At 31.9% G+C, this 15,789-nt stretch overlaps 1 protein-coding gene across 2 annotated transcripts in view; it reads left to right on the forward strand.

Moving 5' to 3' along the window:
- The window catches only part of lman2 (lectin, mannose-binding 2), a 39,230-nt gene extending 25,571 nt beyond the window's left edge, over positions 1-13,659 (forward strand). For both annotated transcript variants that reach the window (XM_061976512.2, XM_061976514.2), the window contains 2 exons: positions 6,943-7,062; positions 13,002-13,659. In XM_061976512.2, the coding sequence (XP_061832496.1) occupies positions 6,943-7,062; positions 13,002-13,162 (281 nt within the window). In that variant the 3' untranslated portion in view covers positions 13,163-13,659. The remainder of the gene's footprint in view (positions 1-6,942; positions 7,063-13,001) is intronic.
- The last annotated feature ends 2,130 nt before the right edge of the window (positions 13,660-15,789 follow it).

Genomic DNA, 15,789 nt, shown 5'->3' on the forward strand with positions numbered 1-15,789 from the left:
CTTGAACACACCTCAGTATGGACGTAGCAGCAACACTTGAACACACCTCAGTATGGACGTAGCAGCAACACTTGAACACACCTCAGTATGGACGTAGCAGCAACACTTGAACACACCTCAGTATGGACGTAGCAGCAACACTTGAACACACCTCAGTATGGACGTAGCAGCGACACTTGAACACACCTCAGTATGGACGTAGCAGCGACACTTGAACACACCTCAGTATGGACGTAGCAGCAACACTTGAACACACCTCAGTATGGACGTAGCAGCAACACTTGAACACACCTCAGTATGGACGTAGCAGCGACACTTGAACACACCTCAGTATGGACGTAGCAGCGACACTTGAACACACCTCAGTATGGACGTAGCAGCAACACTTGAACACACCTCAGTATGGACGTAGCAGCAACACTTGAACACACCTCAGTATGGACGTAGCAGCAACACTTGAACACACCTCAGTATGGACGTAGCAGCAACACTTGAACACACCTCAGTATGGACGTAGCAGCAACACTTGAACACACCTCAGTATGGACGTAGCAGCGACACTTGAACACACCTCAGTATGGACGTAGCAGCAACACTTGAACACACCTCAGTATGGACGTAGCAGCAACACTTGAACACACCTCAGTATGGACGTAGCAGCAACACTTGAACACACCTCAGTATGGACGTAGCAGCAACACTTGAACACACCTCAGTATGGACGTAGCAGCAACACTTGAACACACCTCAGTATGGACGTAGCAGCGACACTTGAACACACCTCAGTATGGACGTAGCAGCGACACTTGAACACACCTCAGTATGGACGTAGCAGCAACACTTGAACACACCTCAGTATGGACGTAGCAGCAACACTTGAACACACCTCAGTATGGACGTAGCAGCGACACTTGAACACACCTCAGTATGGACGTAGCAGCGACACTTGAACACACCTCAGTATGGACGTAGCAGCAACACTTGAACACACCTCAGTATGGACGTAGCAGCAACACTTGAACACACCTCAGTATGGACGTAGCAGCAACACTTGAACACACCTCAGTATGGACGTAGCAGCAACACTTGAACACACCTCAGTATGGACGTAGCAGCAACACTTGAACACACCTCAGTATGGACGTAGCAGCGACACTTGAACACACCTCAGTATGGACGTAGCAGCAACACTTGAACACACCTCAGTATGGACGTAGCAGCAACACTTGAACACACCTCAGTATGGACGTAGCAGCAACACTTGAACACACCTCAGTATGGACGTAGCAGCAACACTTGAACACACCTCAGTATGGACGTAGCAGCAACACTTGAACACACCTCAGTATGGACGTAGCAGCAACACTTGAACACACCTCAGTATGGACGTAGCAGCAACACTTGAACACACCTCAGTATGGACGTAGCAGCAACACTTGAACACACCTCAGTATGGACGTAGCAGCGACACTTGAACACACCTCAGTATGGACGTAGCAGCAACACTTGAACACACCTCAGTATGGACGTAGCAGCAACACTTGAACACACCTCAGTATGGACGTAGCAGCAACACTTGAACACACCTCAGTATGGACGTAGCAGCAACACTTGAACACACCTCAGTATGGACGTAGCAGCGACACTTGAACACACCTCAGTATGGACGTAGCAGCGACACTTGAACACACCTCAGTGTGGACGTAGCAGCAACACTTGAACACACCTCAGTATGGACGTAGCAGCGACACTTGAACACACCTCAGTATGGACGTAGCAGCGACACTTGAACACACCTCAGTGTGGACGTAGCAGCAACACTTGAACACACCTCAGTATGGACGTAGCAGCGACACTTGAACGCACCTCAGTATGGACGTAGCAGCGACACTTGAACACACCTCAGTATGGACGTAGCAGCAACACTTGAACACACCTCAGTATGGACGTAGCAGCGACACTTGAACACACCTCAGTATGGACGTAGCAGCGACACTTGAACACACCTCAGTATGGACGTAGCAGCGACACTTGAACACACCTCAGTATGGACGTAGCAGCAACACTTGAACACACCTCAGTATGGACGTAGCAGCAACACTTGAACACACCTCAGTATGGACGTAGCAGCAACACTTGAACACACCTCAGTATGGACGTAGCAGCAACACTTGAACACACCTCAGTATGGGCGTAGCAGCAACACTTGAACACACCTCAGTATGGACGTAGCAGCAACACTTGAACACACCTCAGTATGGACGTAGCAGCGACACTTGAACACACCTCAGTATGGACGTAGCAGCAACACTTGAACACACCTCAGTATGGACGTAGCAGCGACACTTGAACACACCTCAGTATGGACGTAGCAGCAACACTTGAACACACCTCAGTATGGACGTAGCAGCGACACTTGAACACACCTCAGTATGGACGTAGCAGCGACACTTGAACACACGTCAGTATGGACGTAGCAGCGACACTTGAACACACCTCAGTATGGACGTAGCAGCAACACTTGAACACACCTCAGTATGGACGTAGCAGCAACACTTGAACACACCTCAGTATGGACGTAGCAGCAACACTTGAACACACCTCAGTATGGACGTAGCAGCGACACTTGAACACACCTCAGTATGGACGTAGCAGCAACACTTGAACACACCTCAGTATGGACGTAGCAGCGACACTTGAACACACCTCAGTATGGACGTAGCAGCGACACTTGAACACACCTCAGTATGGACGTAGCAGCGACACTTGAACACACCTCAGTATGGACGTAGCAGCGACACTTGAACACACCTCAGTATGGACGTAGCAGCGACACTTGAACACACCTCAGTATGGACGTAGCAGCGACACTTGAACACACCTCAGTATGGACGTAGCAGCGACACTTGAACACACCTCAGTATGGACGTAGCAACGACACTTGAACACACCTCAGTATGGACGTAGCAGCGACACTTGAACACACCTCAGTATGGACGTAGCAGCGACACTTGAACACACCTCAGTATGGACGTAGCAGCGACACTTGAACACACCTCAGTATGGACGTAGCAGCGACACTTGAACACACCTCAGTATGGACGTAGCAGCGACACTTGAACACACCTCAGTATGGACGTAGCAGCGACACTTGAACACACCTCAGTATGGACGTAGCAGCGACACTTGAACACACCTCAGTATGGACGTAGCAGCGACACTTGAACACACCTCAGTATGGACGTAGCAGCAACACTTGAACACACCTCAGTATGGACGTAGCAGCGACACTTGAACACACCTCAGTATGGACGTAGCAGCGACACTTGAACACACCTCAGTATGGACGTAGCAGCGACACTTGAACACACCTCAGTATGGACGTAGCAGCGACACTTGAACACACCTCAGTATGGACGTAGCAGCGACACTTGAACACACCTCAGTATGGACGTAGCAACGACACTTGAACACACCTCAGTATGGACGTAGCAGCGACACTTGAACACACCTCAGTATGGACGTAGCAGCGACACTTGAACACACCTCAGTATGGACGTAGCAGCGACACTTGAACACACCTCAGTATGGACGTAGCAGCGACACTTGAACACACCTCAGTATGGACGTAGCAGCGACACTTGAACACACCTCAGTATGGACGTAGCAGCGACACTTGAACACACCTCAGTATGGACGTAGCAGCGACACTTGAACACACCTCAGTATGGACGTAGCAGCAACACTTGAACACACCTCAGTATGGACGTAGCAGCGACACTTGAACACACCTCAGTATGGACGTAGCAGCGACACTTGAACACACCTCAGTATGGACGTAGCAGCGACACTTGAACACACCTCAGTATGGACGTAGCAGCGACACTTGAACACACCTCAGTATGGACGTAGCAGCGACACTTGAACAATGTTCATGTTCACACCCAAAGTCAGCTCAGTTTTCATCAATTCTAAAAATACTATTACAAAAAAAACTGTAAAAAAGGGAGCAAACGATTTGCTGGAAAAATAATAATGAATCAAAATCAATGTTATGAATTATTGACCTATTTAAGGCTCCAATTACATCAAATATTCCACTTTTTGGGGCAACATTTTAGCAGACTAAGTTTTCTAGGACAAAAAGGGCATAAAAAATAACTAAATGTTATTATTCCACAGACAGCTCTGAAGTTGATCTTCAGATTTAAGGGTTGAAAGTATTGTGTGTGATATCATGTGCGATACAAGCCGTCCTGCAGAGCATTTACCGTACTTGTGTGTGATACAAGCAGTCTTGCAGGGTGTTTACTTGTGTGTGATATCATGTGCGATACAAGCCGTCCTGCAGAGTGTTTACTTGTGTGTGATACAAGCAGTCCTACAGAGTGTTTACTTGTGTGTGATATCACGTGTGATACAAGCAGCCCTGCAGAGTGTTTACTTGTGTGTGATTCAAGCCGTCCTGCAGAGTGTTTATTTGCGTGTGATATCATGTGCGATACAAGCAGCCCTGCAGAGTGTTTACTTGTGTGTGATATCACGTGTGATACAAGCAGCCCTGCAGAGTGTTTACTTGTGTGTGATATCATGTGCCATACAAGCCGTCCTGCAGAGTGTTTATTTGCGTGTGATATCATGTGCGATACAAGCAGCCCTGCAGAGTGTTTACTTGTGTGTGATATCATGTTCGATACAAGCAGTCCTGCAGAGTGTTTACTTGTGTTTGATATCATGTGTAATACATGCAGCCCTGTAGAGTGTTTACTTGTGTGTGTGATATCATGTGCGATACAAGCAGCCCTGCAGAGTGTTTATTTGTGTGTGATATTACGTGCGATACAAGCAGTCCTGCAGAGTGTTTACTTGTGTGTGATATCATGTGTGATACAAGCAGTCCTGCAGCATGTTTACTTGTGTGTCATATCATGTGTGATACAAGCAGCCCTGTAGAGTGTTTACTTGTGTGTGATATCATGTGCGATACAAGCAGTCTTGCAGTGTTTACTTGTGTCTGATACAAGCAGTCCTGCAGAGTGTTTACTTGTGTGTGATATCATGTGCGATACAAGCAGCCCTGCAGAGTGTTTACTTGTATGTGATATCATGTGCGATACAAGCCATCCTGCAGAGTGTTTACTTGCATGTGATATCATGTGCGATATAAGCAGCCCTGCAGAGTGTTTACTTCTGTGTGATATCATGTGCGATACAAGCTGTACTGCAGAGTGTTTACTTGCGTGTGATATCATGTACGATACAAGCAGTCCTGCATGCAGTGTTTACTCATGTGATATCATGTGCGATATAAGCCATCCTGCAGAGTGTTTACTTGCTTGTGATATCATGTGCGATACAAGCAGCCCTGCAGAGTGTTTACTTGTGTGTGATATCATGTGTGATACAAGCAGCCCTGCAGGGTGTTTACTTGTGTGTGATACAAGCAGTCTTGCAGGGTGTTTACTTGTGTGTGATATCATGTGCGATACATGCAGTCCTGCAGAGTGTTTACTTGTGTGTGATACAAGCAGTCCTGCAGAGTGTTTACTTGTGTGAGATATCACGTGTGATACAAGCAGCCCTGCAGAGTGTTTATTTGTGTGTGATATTACGTGCGATACAAGCAGTCCTGCAGAGTGTTTACTTGTGTGTGATATCATGTGCGATACAAGCAGTCCTGCAGCATGTTTACTTGTGTGTGATGTCATGTGTGATACAAGCAGCCCTGCAGAGTGTTTACTTGTGTGTGATATCATGTGCGATACAAGCCATCCTGCAGAGTGTTTATTTGTGTGTGATATCATGTGCGATACAAGCCGTCCTGCAGAGTGTTTACTTGTGTGTGTGATATCATGTGCGATACAAGCAGCCCTGTTTACTTTACTTTTATAAATGATTGTGATCACTGGAGGTCACCAAAAACATTTACCACGCCACTTCAACTTAAAGACAGCTTAAATCCCCTCCAGATGATTAATACTAACTAGGTTAGTGTTTTCATGTTTGACTCATTTCACCTCATCACACCTTTTCTCACATTACACACTACGAAATAATACAAGTATGTATGATTCCTGCTGATATCACATTACATGGATTATATGTATGATTCCTGCTGATATCGTATTACATGGATATATGTATGATTCCTGCTGATATCGCATTCCATGGATATATGTATGATTCCTGCTGATATCGCATTACATGGATATATGTATGATTCCTGCTGATATCGCATTACATGGATATATGTATGATTCCTGCTGATATCGCATTACATGGATATATGTATGATTCCTGCTGATATCGCATTACATGGATATATGTATGATTCCTGCTGATATCGCATTACATGGATATATGTATGATTCCTGCTGATATCGCATTACATGGATATATGTATGATTCCTGCTGATATCGCATTACATGGATATATGTATGATTCCTGCTGATATCACATTACATGGATATATGTATGATTCCTGCTGATATCACATTACATGGATATATGTATGATTCCTGCTGATATCACATTACATGGATATATGTATGATTCCTGCTGATATCGCATTACATGGATATATGTATGATTCCTGCTGATATCGCATTACATGGATATATGTATGATTCCTGCTGATATCACATTACATGGATATATGTATGATTCCTGCTGATATCACATTACATGGATATATGTATGATTCCTGCTGATATCGCATTACATGGATATATGTATGATTCCTGCTGATATCGTATTACGTGGATATATGTATAATTCTTGCTGATATCGCATTACATGGATATATGTATGATTCCTGCTGATAGCGCATTACATGGATACATGTATGATTCCTGCTGATATCGCATTCCATGGATATCGTCCGCTACAATGTGGGTGTGGTTAGGGAAGTGATTGACACATGGCCATGTTTGATGTTGCAGACAACCATGACATCATCTCCATGAAGCTGTACCAGCTGATGGTAGAACACAGTCCTGAGGAGGAGAACCTGGACTGGACCAAGATCCAGCCCAGCGTCAGCTTCCTCAAGTCGCCCAAAGGTCAACTACACATTTAGTGTTGTTTTACTTGTTTTAGTCATTTATTCATTTAAATTGAAAAAAATAAATAACCATGCACTTTATTTTTGTACTTTATTATTTGTATTTCTATTGAAAATAAATATATACAAGCTTTTAAACAAAGGAAAACAGACCAAAAAATGAATCACTTTTTTTTTTTTTTTTTTTTTTTTTTTCAAATACAAAAAAATTATATAAAAACTTGAATAACTCATGCACTTTATTTTCTTGTTTTATTTGTTTTAGTAATTTATTCATTTAAATTGAAAAAATGACATTGAAAAAAAATAAATAACCATGCACTTTATTTTTTTATTTGTATTTCTATTGAAAATAAATATATACAAGCTTTTAAACAAAGGAAAACAGACTAAAAAATGAATCACTTTTTTTTCCTTTTTTTTTTTTTTTTTTTTCAAATACAAAAAAATTATATAAAAACTTGAATAACTCATGCGCTTTATTTTCTTGTTTTATTTGTTTTAGTAATTTATTCATTTAAATTGAAAAAATTACATTGAAAAAAAAAAACATGCACTTTATTTTTGTATTTTATTATTTGTATTTCTATTGAAAATAAATATATACAAGCTTTTAAACAAAGAAAAACAGACTAAAAAATGAATCACTTTTTTTTTTTTTTTTTTTTCAAATACAAAAAAATTATATAAAAACTTGAATAACTCATGCGCTTTATTTTCTTGTTTTATTTGTTTTAGTAATTTATTCATTTAAATTGAAAAAATGACATTGAAAAAAAAAAATAACCATGCACTTTATTTTTGTATTTTATTATTTGTATTTCTATTGAAAATAAATATATACATGCTTTTAAACAAAGGAAAACAGACTAAAAAATGAATCACTTTTTTTTGTTTTTTGTTTTAATTTATTTTTTCAAATACAAAAAAAATTATATAAAAACTTGAATAACTCATGCGCTTTATTTTCTTGTTTTATTTGTTTTAGTAATTTATTCATTTAAATTGAAAAAATGACATTGAAAAAAAAAAATAACCATGCACTTTATTTTTGTATTTTATTATTTGTATTTCTATTGAAAATAAATATATACAAGCTTTTAAACAAAGAAAAACAGACTAAAAAATGAATCACTTTTTTTTTCTTTTTTTTTTCTTTTTTTCAAATACAAAAAAATTATATAAAAACTTGAATAACTCATGCGCTTTATTTTCTTGTTTTGTTTTAGTAATTTATTCATTTAAATTGAAAAAATGACATTGAAAAAAAAAAATAACCATGCACTTTATTTTTGTATTTTATTATTTGTATTTCTATTGAAAATAAATATATACATGCTTTTAAACAAAGGAAAACAGACTAAAAAATGAATCACTTTTTTTTGTTTTTTGTTTTAATTTATTTTTTCAAATACAAAAAAAATTATATAAAAACTTGAATAACTCATGCGCTTTATTTTCTTGTTTTATTTGTTTTAGTAATTTATTCATTTAAATTGAAAAAATGACATTGAAAAAAAAAATAACCATGCACTTTATTTTTGTATTTTATTATTTGTATTTCTATTGAAAATAAATATATACAAGCTTTTAAACAAAGAAAAACAGACTAAAAAATGAATCACTTTTTTTTTCTTTTTTTTTTTTTTTTTCAAATACAAAAAAATTATATAAAAACTTGAATAACTCATGCGCTTTATTTTCTTGTTTTGTTTTAGTAATTTATTCATTTAAATTGAAAAAATGACATTGAAAAAAAAAATAACCATGCACTTTATTTTTGTATTTTATTATTTGTATTTCTATTGAAAATAAATATATACATGCTTTTAAACAAAGGAAAACAGACTAAAAAATGAATCACTTTTTTTTGTTTTTTGTTTTAATTTATTTTTTCAAATACAAAAAAAATTATATAAAAACTTGAATAACTCATGCGCTTTATTTTCTTGTTTTATTTGTTTTAGTAATTTATTCATTTAAATTGAAAAAATGACATTGAAAAAAAAAAAATAACCATGCACTTTATTTTTGTATTTTATTATTTGTATTTCTATTGAAAATAAATATATACAAGCTTTTAAACAAAGAAAAACAGACTAAAAAATGAATCTTTTTTTTTTCTTTTTTTTTTTTTTTTTTTCAAATACAAAAAAATTATATAAAAACTTGAATAACTCATGCGCTTTATTTTCTTGTTTTATTTGTTTTAGTAATTTATTCATTTAAATTGAAAAAATGACATTGGAAAAAAAAAAATAACCATGCACTTTATTTTTGTATTTTATTATTTGTATTTCTATTGAAAATAAATATATACATGCTTTTAAACAAAGGAAAACAGACTAAAAAATGAATCACTTTTTTTTGTTTTTTGTTTTAATTTATTTTTTCAAATACAAAAAAAATTATATAAAAACTTGAATAACTCATGCGCTTTATTTTCTTGTTTTATTTGTTTTAGTAATTTATTCATTTAAATTGAAAAAATGACATTGAAAAAAAAAAATAACCATGCACTTTATTTTTGTATTTTATTATTTGTATTTCTATTGAAAATAAATATATACAAGCTTTTAAACAAAGAAAAACAGACTAAAAAATGAATCACTTTTTTTTTCTTCTTTTTTTTTTTTTTTCAAATACAAAAAAATTATATAAAAACTTGAATAACTCATGCGCTTTATTTTCTTGTTTTATTTGTTTTAGTAATTTATTCATTTAAATTGAAAAAATGACATTGAAAAAAAAAAAATAACCATGCACTTTATTTTTGTATTTTATTATTTGTATTTCTATTGAAAATAAATATATACATGCTTTTAAACAAAGGAAAACAGACTAAAAAATGAATCACTTTTTTTTGTTTTTTGTTTTAATTTATTTTTTCAAATACAAAAAAAATTATATAAAAACTTGAATAACTCATGCGCTTTATTTTCTTGTTTTATTTGTTTTAGTAATTTATTCATTTAAATTGAAAAAATGACATTGAAAAAAAAAAATAACCATGCACTTTATTTTTGTATTTTATTATTTGTATTTCTATTGAAAATAAATATATACAAGCTTTTAAACAAAGAAAAATAGACTAAAAAATGAATCACTTTTTTTTTTTTTTTTTTTTTTTTTTTTCAAATACAAAAAAATTATATAAAAACTTGAATAACTCATGCGCTTTATTTTCTTGTTTTATTTGTTTTAGTAATTTATTCATTTAAATTGAAAAAATGACATTGAAAAAAACAAATAACCATGCACTTTATTTTTGTATTTTATTATTTGTATTTCTATTGAAAATAAATATATACAAGCTTTTAAACAAAGGAAAACAGACTAAAAAATGAATACCTTTTTTTTTTTTTTTTTTTTTTTTTTTTCAAATACAAAAAAATTATATAAAAACTTGAATAACTCATGCGCTTTATTTTCTTGTTTTATTTGTTTTAGTAATTTATTCATTTAAATTGAAAAAATGACATTGAAAAAAACAAATAACCATGCACTTTATTTTTGTATTTTATTATTTGTATTTCTATTGAAAAATAAATATATACATGCTTTTAAACAAAGGAAAACAGACTAAAAAATGAATCACTTTTTTTGTTTTTTATTTTAATTTATTTTTTCAAATACAAAAAAATTATATAAAAACTTGAATAACTCATGCGCTTTAATTTATATATATTTTAATTTATAGAAAGTAATAATACAAAATAAATAACTCCAGCGCTTGTATTTTATTATTTATATGAATATTTTAAAATAAATATATAAATGCTAACCCCCCGCGACCCTAAAAGGGACAAGCGGTAGAAAATGGATGGATGGATATATAAATGCTTTTAAACCAAAGAAAAAAGACTAAAAAAAAATTACTTTTTTTGTTTTTATTTTATTTTATTTTAAAATACAAAAAAATTATATAACAACGTAAATAACTCATGCGCTTTAATTTAGATATTTTTTTAATTTATAAAAAATAATAATAAAAAAAATAAATAACTCCAGCGCTTGTATTTTATTATTTGTATGACTATTTAAAAATAAATATATAAATGCAATCAAACAAAAGAAAAAAGGACTAAAAAAAAACTTTCTTTGTTTTTATTTTATTTTATTTTTTTAAATACAAAAAAATACATAAAAAAACGTAAATAACTCATGCGCTTTAATTTATATATTTTTCAATTAATAAAAAAATAATAATAATAACTCCAGCGCTTGTATTTTATTATTTGTATGACTATTTAAAAATAAATATCTAAATGCTTTCAAACTAAAGAAAAAAAACCTAAAAAAAAAATAACTGTTTTTATTTTATTTTATTTTTAAAAATAACTTACGCACTTTTTTTGTGTTAGGGTTTTTTTAATAGTATAATATTTTTTATTATGCGCTATGTTTTTTTAAATGTTATTTTATTGTATTTCTTTAATTTTTTAATATGTTTTTGAATAAAAATATAAATAACTTCTGCACTTTATTTGTATTTAGTTTTTTTATAGTGTAATTATTTTTTTAAATAAATAAAATAGGTAACTGGTGTTTTTTATTATTTTTTGTAATCATTTATTTCATTTTTTGTGGGGGTATTAATTTTTTCAGATAAAAAAATAACTCTTGCACTTTAAAGCAACACCTTTTTTTTAAATGCAATAACAACGTCTGCGCTATGTTTTTTTTGTACTTTTATTTTTTTTAATATGTTTTTAATAAATAAAATAAGTAACTTGTGTTTTTTATTATTTTTTTGTAATCATTTATTTATTTATTTCGTTTTTTGTAGGGGTATTTATTTTTTCAGATAAAAAAATAAAAATAAAACTTGCACTTTAAAGCAACATTTATTTTTTAAATGAAATAAAAATAATATATGTTTATTTATTTTTTTATTTTTTTAATATGTTATATCTTACTGTTTTTTTTATTAAATAATTATTCCATAATATAAATATGTTTTAAATAAATTAAATAAGTAACTCATTTATTTTATTTTATTTTTTCCTTTTTTGTGGGGTTATTTATTTTTTCAGATAAAAAAAGACAAATAAAAAAATAACTCTTGGACTTTAAAGCAACATCTTTTTTTTTAATTAAATAAAAACGTCTGCGCTATGTTTTATTTTGTACTTTTATTTTTTTAATATGTTTTTTAATACAAATATAAATAACTTACTGGGTTTTTTTATCATATAATTATTAAATAATATAAATACGTTTTAAATAAATAAAATAAGTAACTCGTGTTTTTTATTATTTTTTGTAATCATTTATTTATTTAGTTTTTTGTGGGGGTATTCATTTTTTCAGATAAAAAAATACTAATAAAAAAAATAACTCTCGCACTTTAAAGCAACATATTTATTTTTTAAATGAAATAAAAAATAAAGTAATGCGCTATGTTTATTTTTTTTGTATTTCTTAAAAAAAATTTAATGTTTTTGAATACAAATATAAATAACTTCTGCACTTTATTTGTGATTTGTTTTTTTTTATAATGTAATTTTTGTAATAAAATAAGTAACTTGTGTTTTTTATTATTTTTTGTAATCATTTATTTATTTTTATTATTTTTTTCGTTTGTTGTGGGGGTAGTCATTTTTTCAGATAAAAAATTCCATCAAAAAAATAACTTGCACTTTAAAGCAACATATTTTTAAATGAAATAAAAATAAAGTCATGCGGTATGTTTATTTATTTTTTGTATTTCTTAAATTTTTTTAATATGTTTTTGAATACTAATATAAATAATTTACTGGTTTTTTTAATCATATAATTATTAAATAATATAAATATGTTTTAAATAAGTAACTCATTTATTTTATCTTATTTTTTCCTTTTTTGGGCGGTATTTATTTTTTCCTACAAAAAAAACAAATAAAAAAGAAACTCATGCGCTTCAAAGGTTGAAGGTGAAATATGCTTTTGCCCCAGACAACATCGACGACCCGACGGGGAACTTCCGCAGCACGCCGCTGACGGGCTGGAAGGTGTTCCTGCTGCTGCTGTGCGCCCTGCTGGGCATCGTGGTGTGCGGCGTGGTGGGCGCCGTGGTCTTCCAGAAGAGGCAGGAGCGCAACAAGAGGTTCTACTGACAGACGTCCACCAGGGGGCGCTGGTGACGGAGTGGACAGTTGAAGCACATTTCTTCTTTTTGATTGTACAGATGTGTTGGGATCCTGGAAGCACTGCTGGCTTTTCTTCTTTTTTTTTGTTTTTTTTAGGCTCCTTTAGTTGGCAGATTCAACAACATCCTGGTTGCTATGGCAACCGCTGCCATCCGCACTCGTTTCCTTTCTTTGCTGAACTTCCGTGTTTGTTAGTGACGAGCACACTCTCAAACTTTGAGCCAAACTCTCTAAAGTCTCTTTTACATCTTGGAAACTTTCTTCCCACAAGATGCCCCAAAAAGGTGTTCACGGAATTTGGATGTTGCACCTTTTAATATCTGCAAAAATGTGACTTGTTGCTTCTTCTTTTTTAATCAAATGAAAAAAACATGCTTTGAGGCTAAATTACTTTATTATTTTCCATAATGTGACCCTTTTTTGTTTGTCGGCACATAAAGGTGAATAAAGACAAGTTACTGTGAGTGTCTGAGGTGGAATAAAAAGACATTCTTCTTCTTCTTCTCGCCCCTTTCACAGCAAAATAGCATCGTCTCATTTTGCACTTTCACTTTCTAGCCAATACTGAGTCAGCACTTTCGGCAAAACTATGGAAGCCTGCTTGTGTCCCCAATAAAAAAATACCCCGATAGGAAGTCATAACTATGTGCTAAAAAGTCAAAATCAGGAGGTAAAAGTTTGTAATTATGACATAAAGTTTTTATTTTGAGCTAAAAGTCGACATCATGACATAAAGTAATAAGTATGAGCTAAAACGTCATCAGATAAAATAATATGAGAAAAAGTAATTATGAGATAAAATCATAATTCTAATATAAAACGTCAAAATAAGGAGAAATATTCAAATCATGTAATAGGAAAGTTATATGTATTAGATAAAAATACATTTTAAGATAAAGTCACAATTATGTGATTAAAAATCGAAATTATGAGATAAAAAGTCAAAATTGGGAGATTAAAAGGTCAAAATTATGATGTAAAATGTCATAATTATGAGTTAAAAAGTTGAAATTATGAGATAATGAGATAAAATAGTAATTAGGAGACACAAATTCATGAGATAAAAAGTTGTAATTATGAGATAAAAAGTCACAATAAGATAAAAGTCAATATAAAATAAATAAAAATCTTATATCATGTATTAGGAAAATGATATTCATTAGATAAAAAGTAATTTTAAGAAAGTCATAATCATGCGATTAAGAAAAATAAAATTATGATATAAAATGTCATAAATATTGGATGGGATAAAAAAAAGTGAGAATTGTGAAAGGTGAGAGTTGTAATCATGAGATAAAAAAAGTTGTAATTATAAGATAAAAAGTTGTAGTTTTGAAATAAAACATAATTATGAGATAAAAAGTTGTAATTGTTAGATAAAAAGGTGAGAATTATGAAAGGTCAGAGTTGTAATCATGAGATAAAAAGTTGTAATTGTTAGATAAAAAGTTGCAAATTATAAGATAAAAAGTTGTAGTTTTGAAATAAAACGTAATTATGAGATAAAAAGGTGAGAATTATGAAAGGTCAGAGTTGTAATCATGAGATAAAAAGTTGTAATTGTTAGATAAAAAGTTGTAATTATAAGATAAAAAGTTGTAGTTTTGAAATAAAACGTAATTATGAGATAAAAAGTTGTACTTATGAGATAAAAAGTTGGAATTATGAGATAAAAAGTTGTAATTATGAGATAAAAAGTTATAATTATGAGATAAAAAGTTGTAATTATGAGATAAAAAGTTACAATTATGAGATAAAAAGTTGTAAGTATAAGATAAAAAGTTGTAATTATGAGATAAAAAGTTATAATTATGAGATAAAAAGTTGTAAGTATAAGATAAAAAGTTGTAATTATAAGATAAAAAGTAGTAATTATAAGATAAAAAGTTGTACTTATGAGATAAAAAGTTGTAATTATGAGATAAAAAGTAGTAATTATGAGATAAAAAGTTGTAATTATAAGATAAAAAGTTGTAATTATGAGATAACAAGTTGTAATTATGAGATAAAAAGTAGTAATTATGAGATAAAAAGTTGTAATTATGAGATAAAAAGTTGTACTTATGAGATAAAAAGTTGTAATTATGGGATAAAAAGTAGTAATTATGAGATAAAAAGTTGTACCTATGAGATAAAAAGTAGTACTTATGAGATAAAGAGTTGTAATTATAAGATAAAAAGTTGTAATTATGAGATAAAAAGTTGTAATTATGAGATAACAAGTTGTAATTAAGACATAAAAAGTTGTAATTATGAGATAAAAAGTTGTAATTAAGACATAAAAAGTTGTAATTATGAGATAAAAAGTTGAAATTATAAGATAAAAAGTTGTAATTATGAGATAAAAAGTAGTAATTATGAGATAAAAAGTTGTAATTATAAGATAAAAAGTTGTAATTATGAGATAAAAAGTTGTAATTGTGAAGTGAATTACATTTATACAGGTAAAAGCCAGTAAATTAGAATATTTAGAAAAACTTGATTTATTTCAGTAATTGCATTGAAAAGGTGTAACTTGTACATTATATTTATTCATTGCACACAGACTGATGCATTCAAATGTTTATTTCATTTCATTTTGATGATTTGAAGTG

This window comes from Nerophis lumbriciformis, linkage group LG16, assembly GCF_033978685.3.
Source record: "Nerophis lumbriciformis linkage group LG16, RoL_Nlum_v2.1, whole genome shotgun sequence".
NCBI lineage: Eukaryota > Metazoa > Chordata > Actinopteri > Syngnathiformes > Syngnathidae > Nerophis > Nerophis lumbriciformis.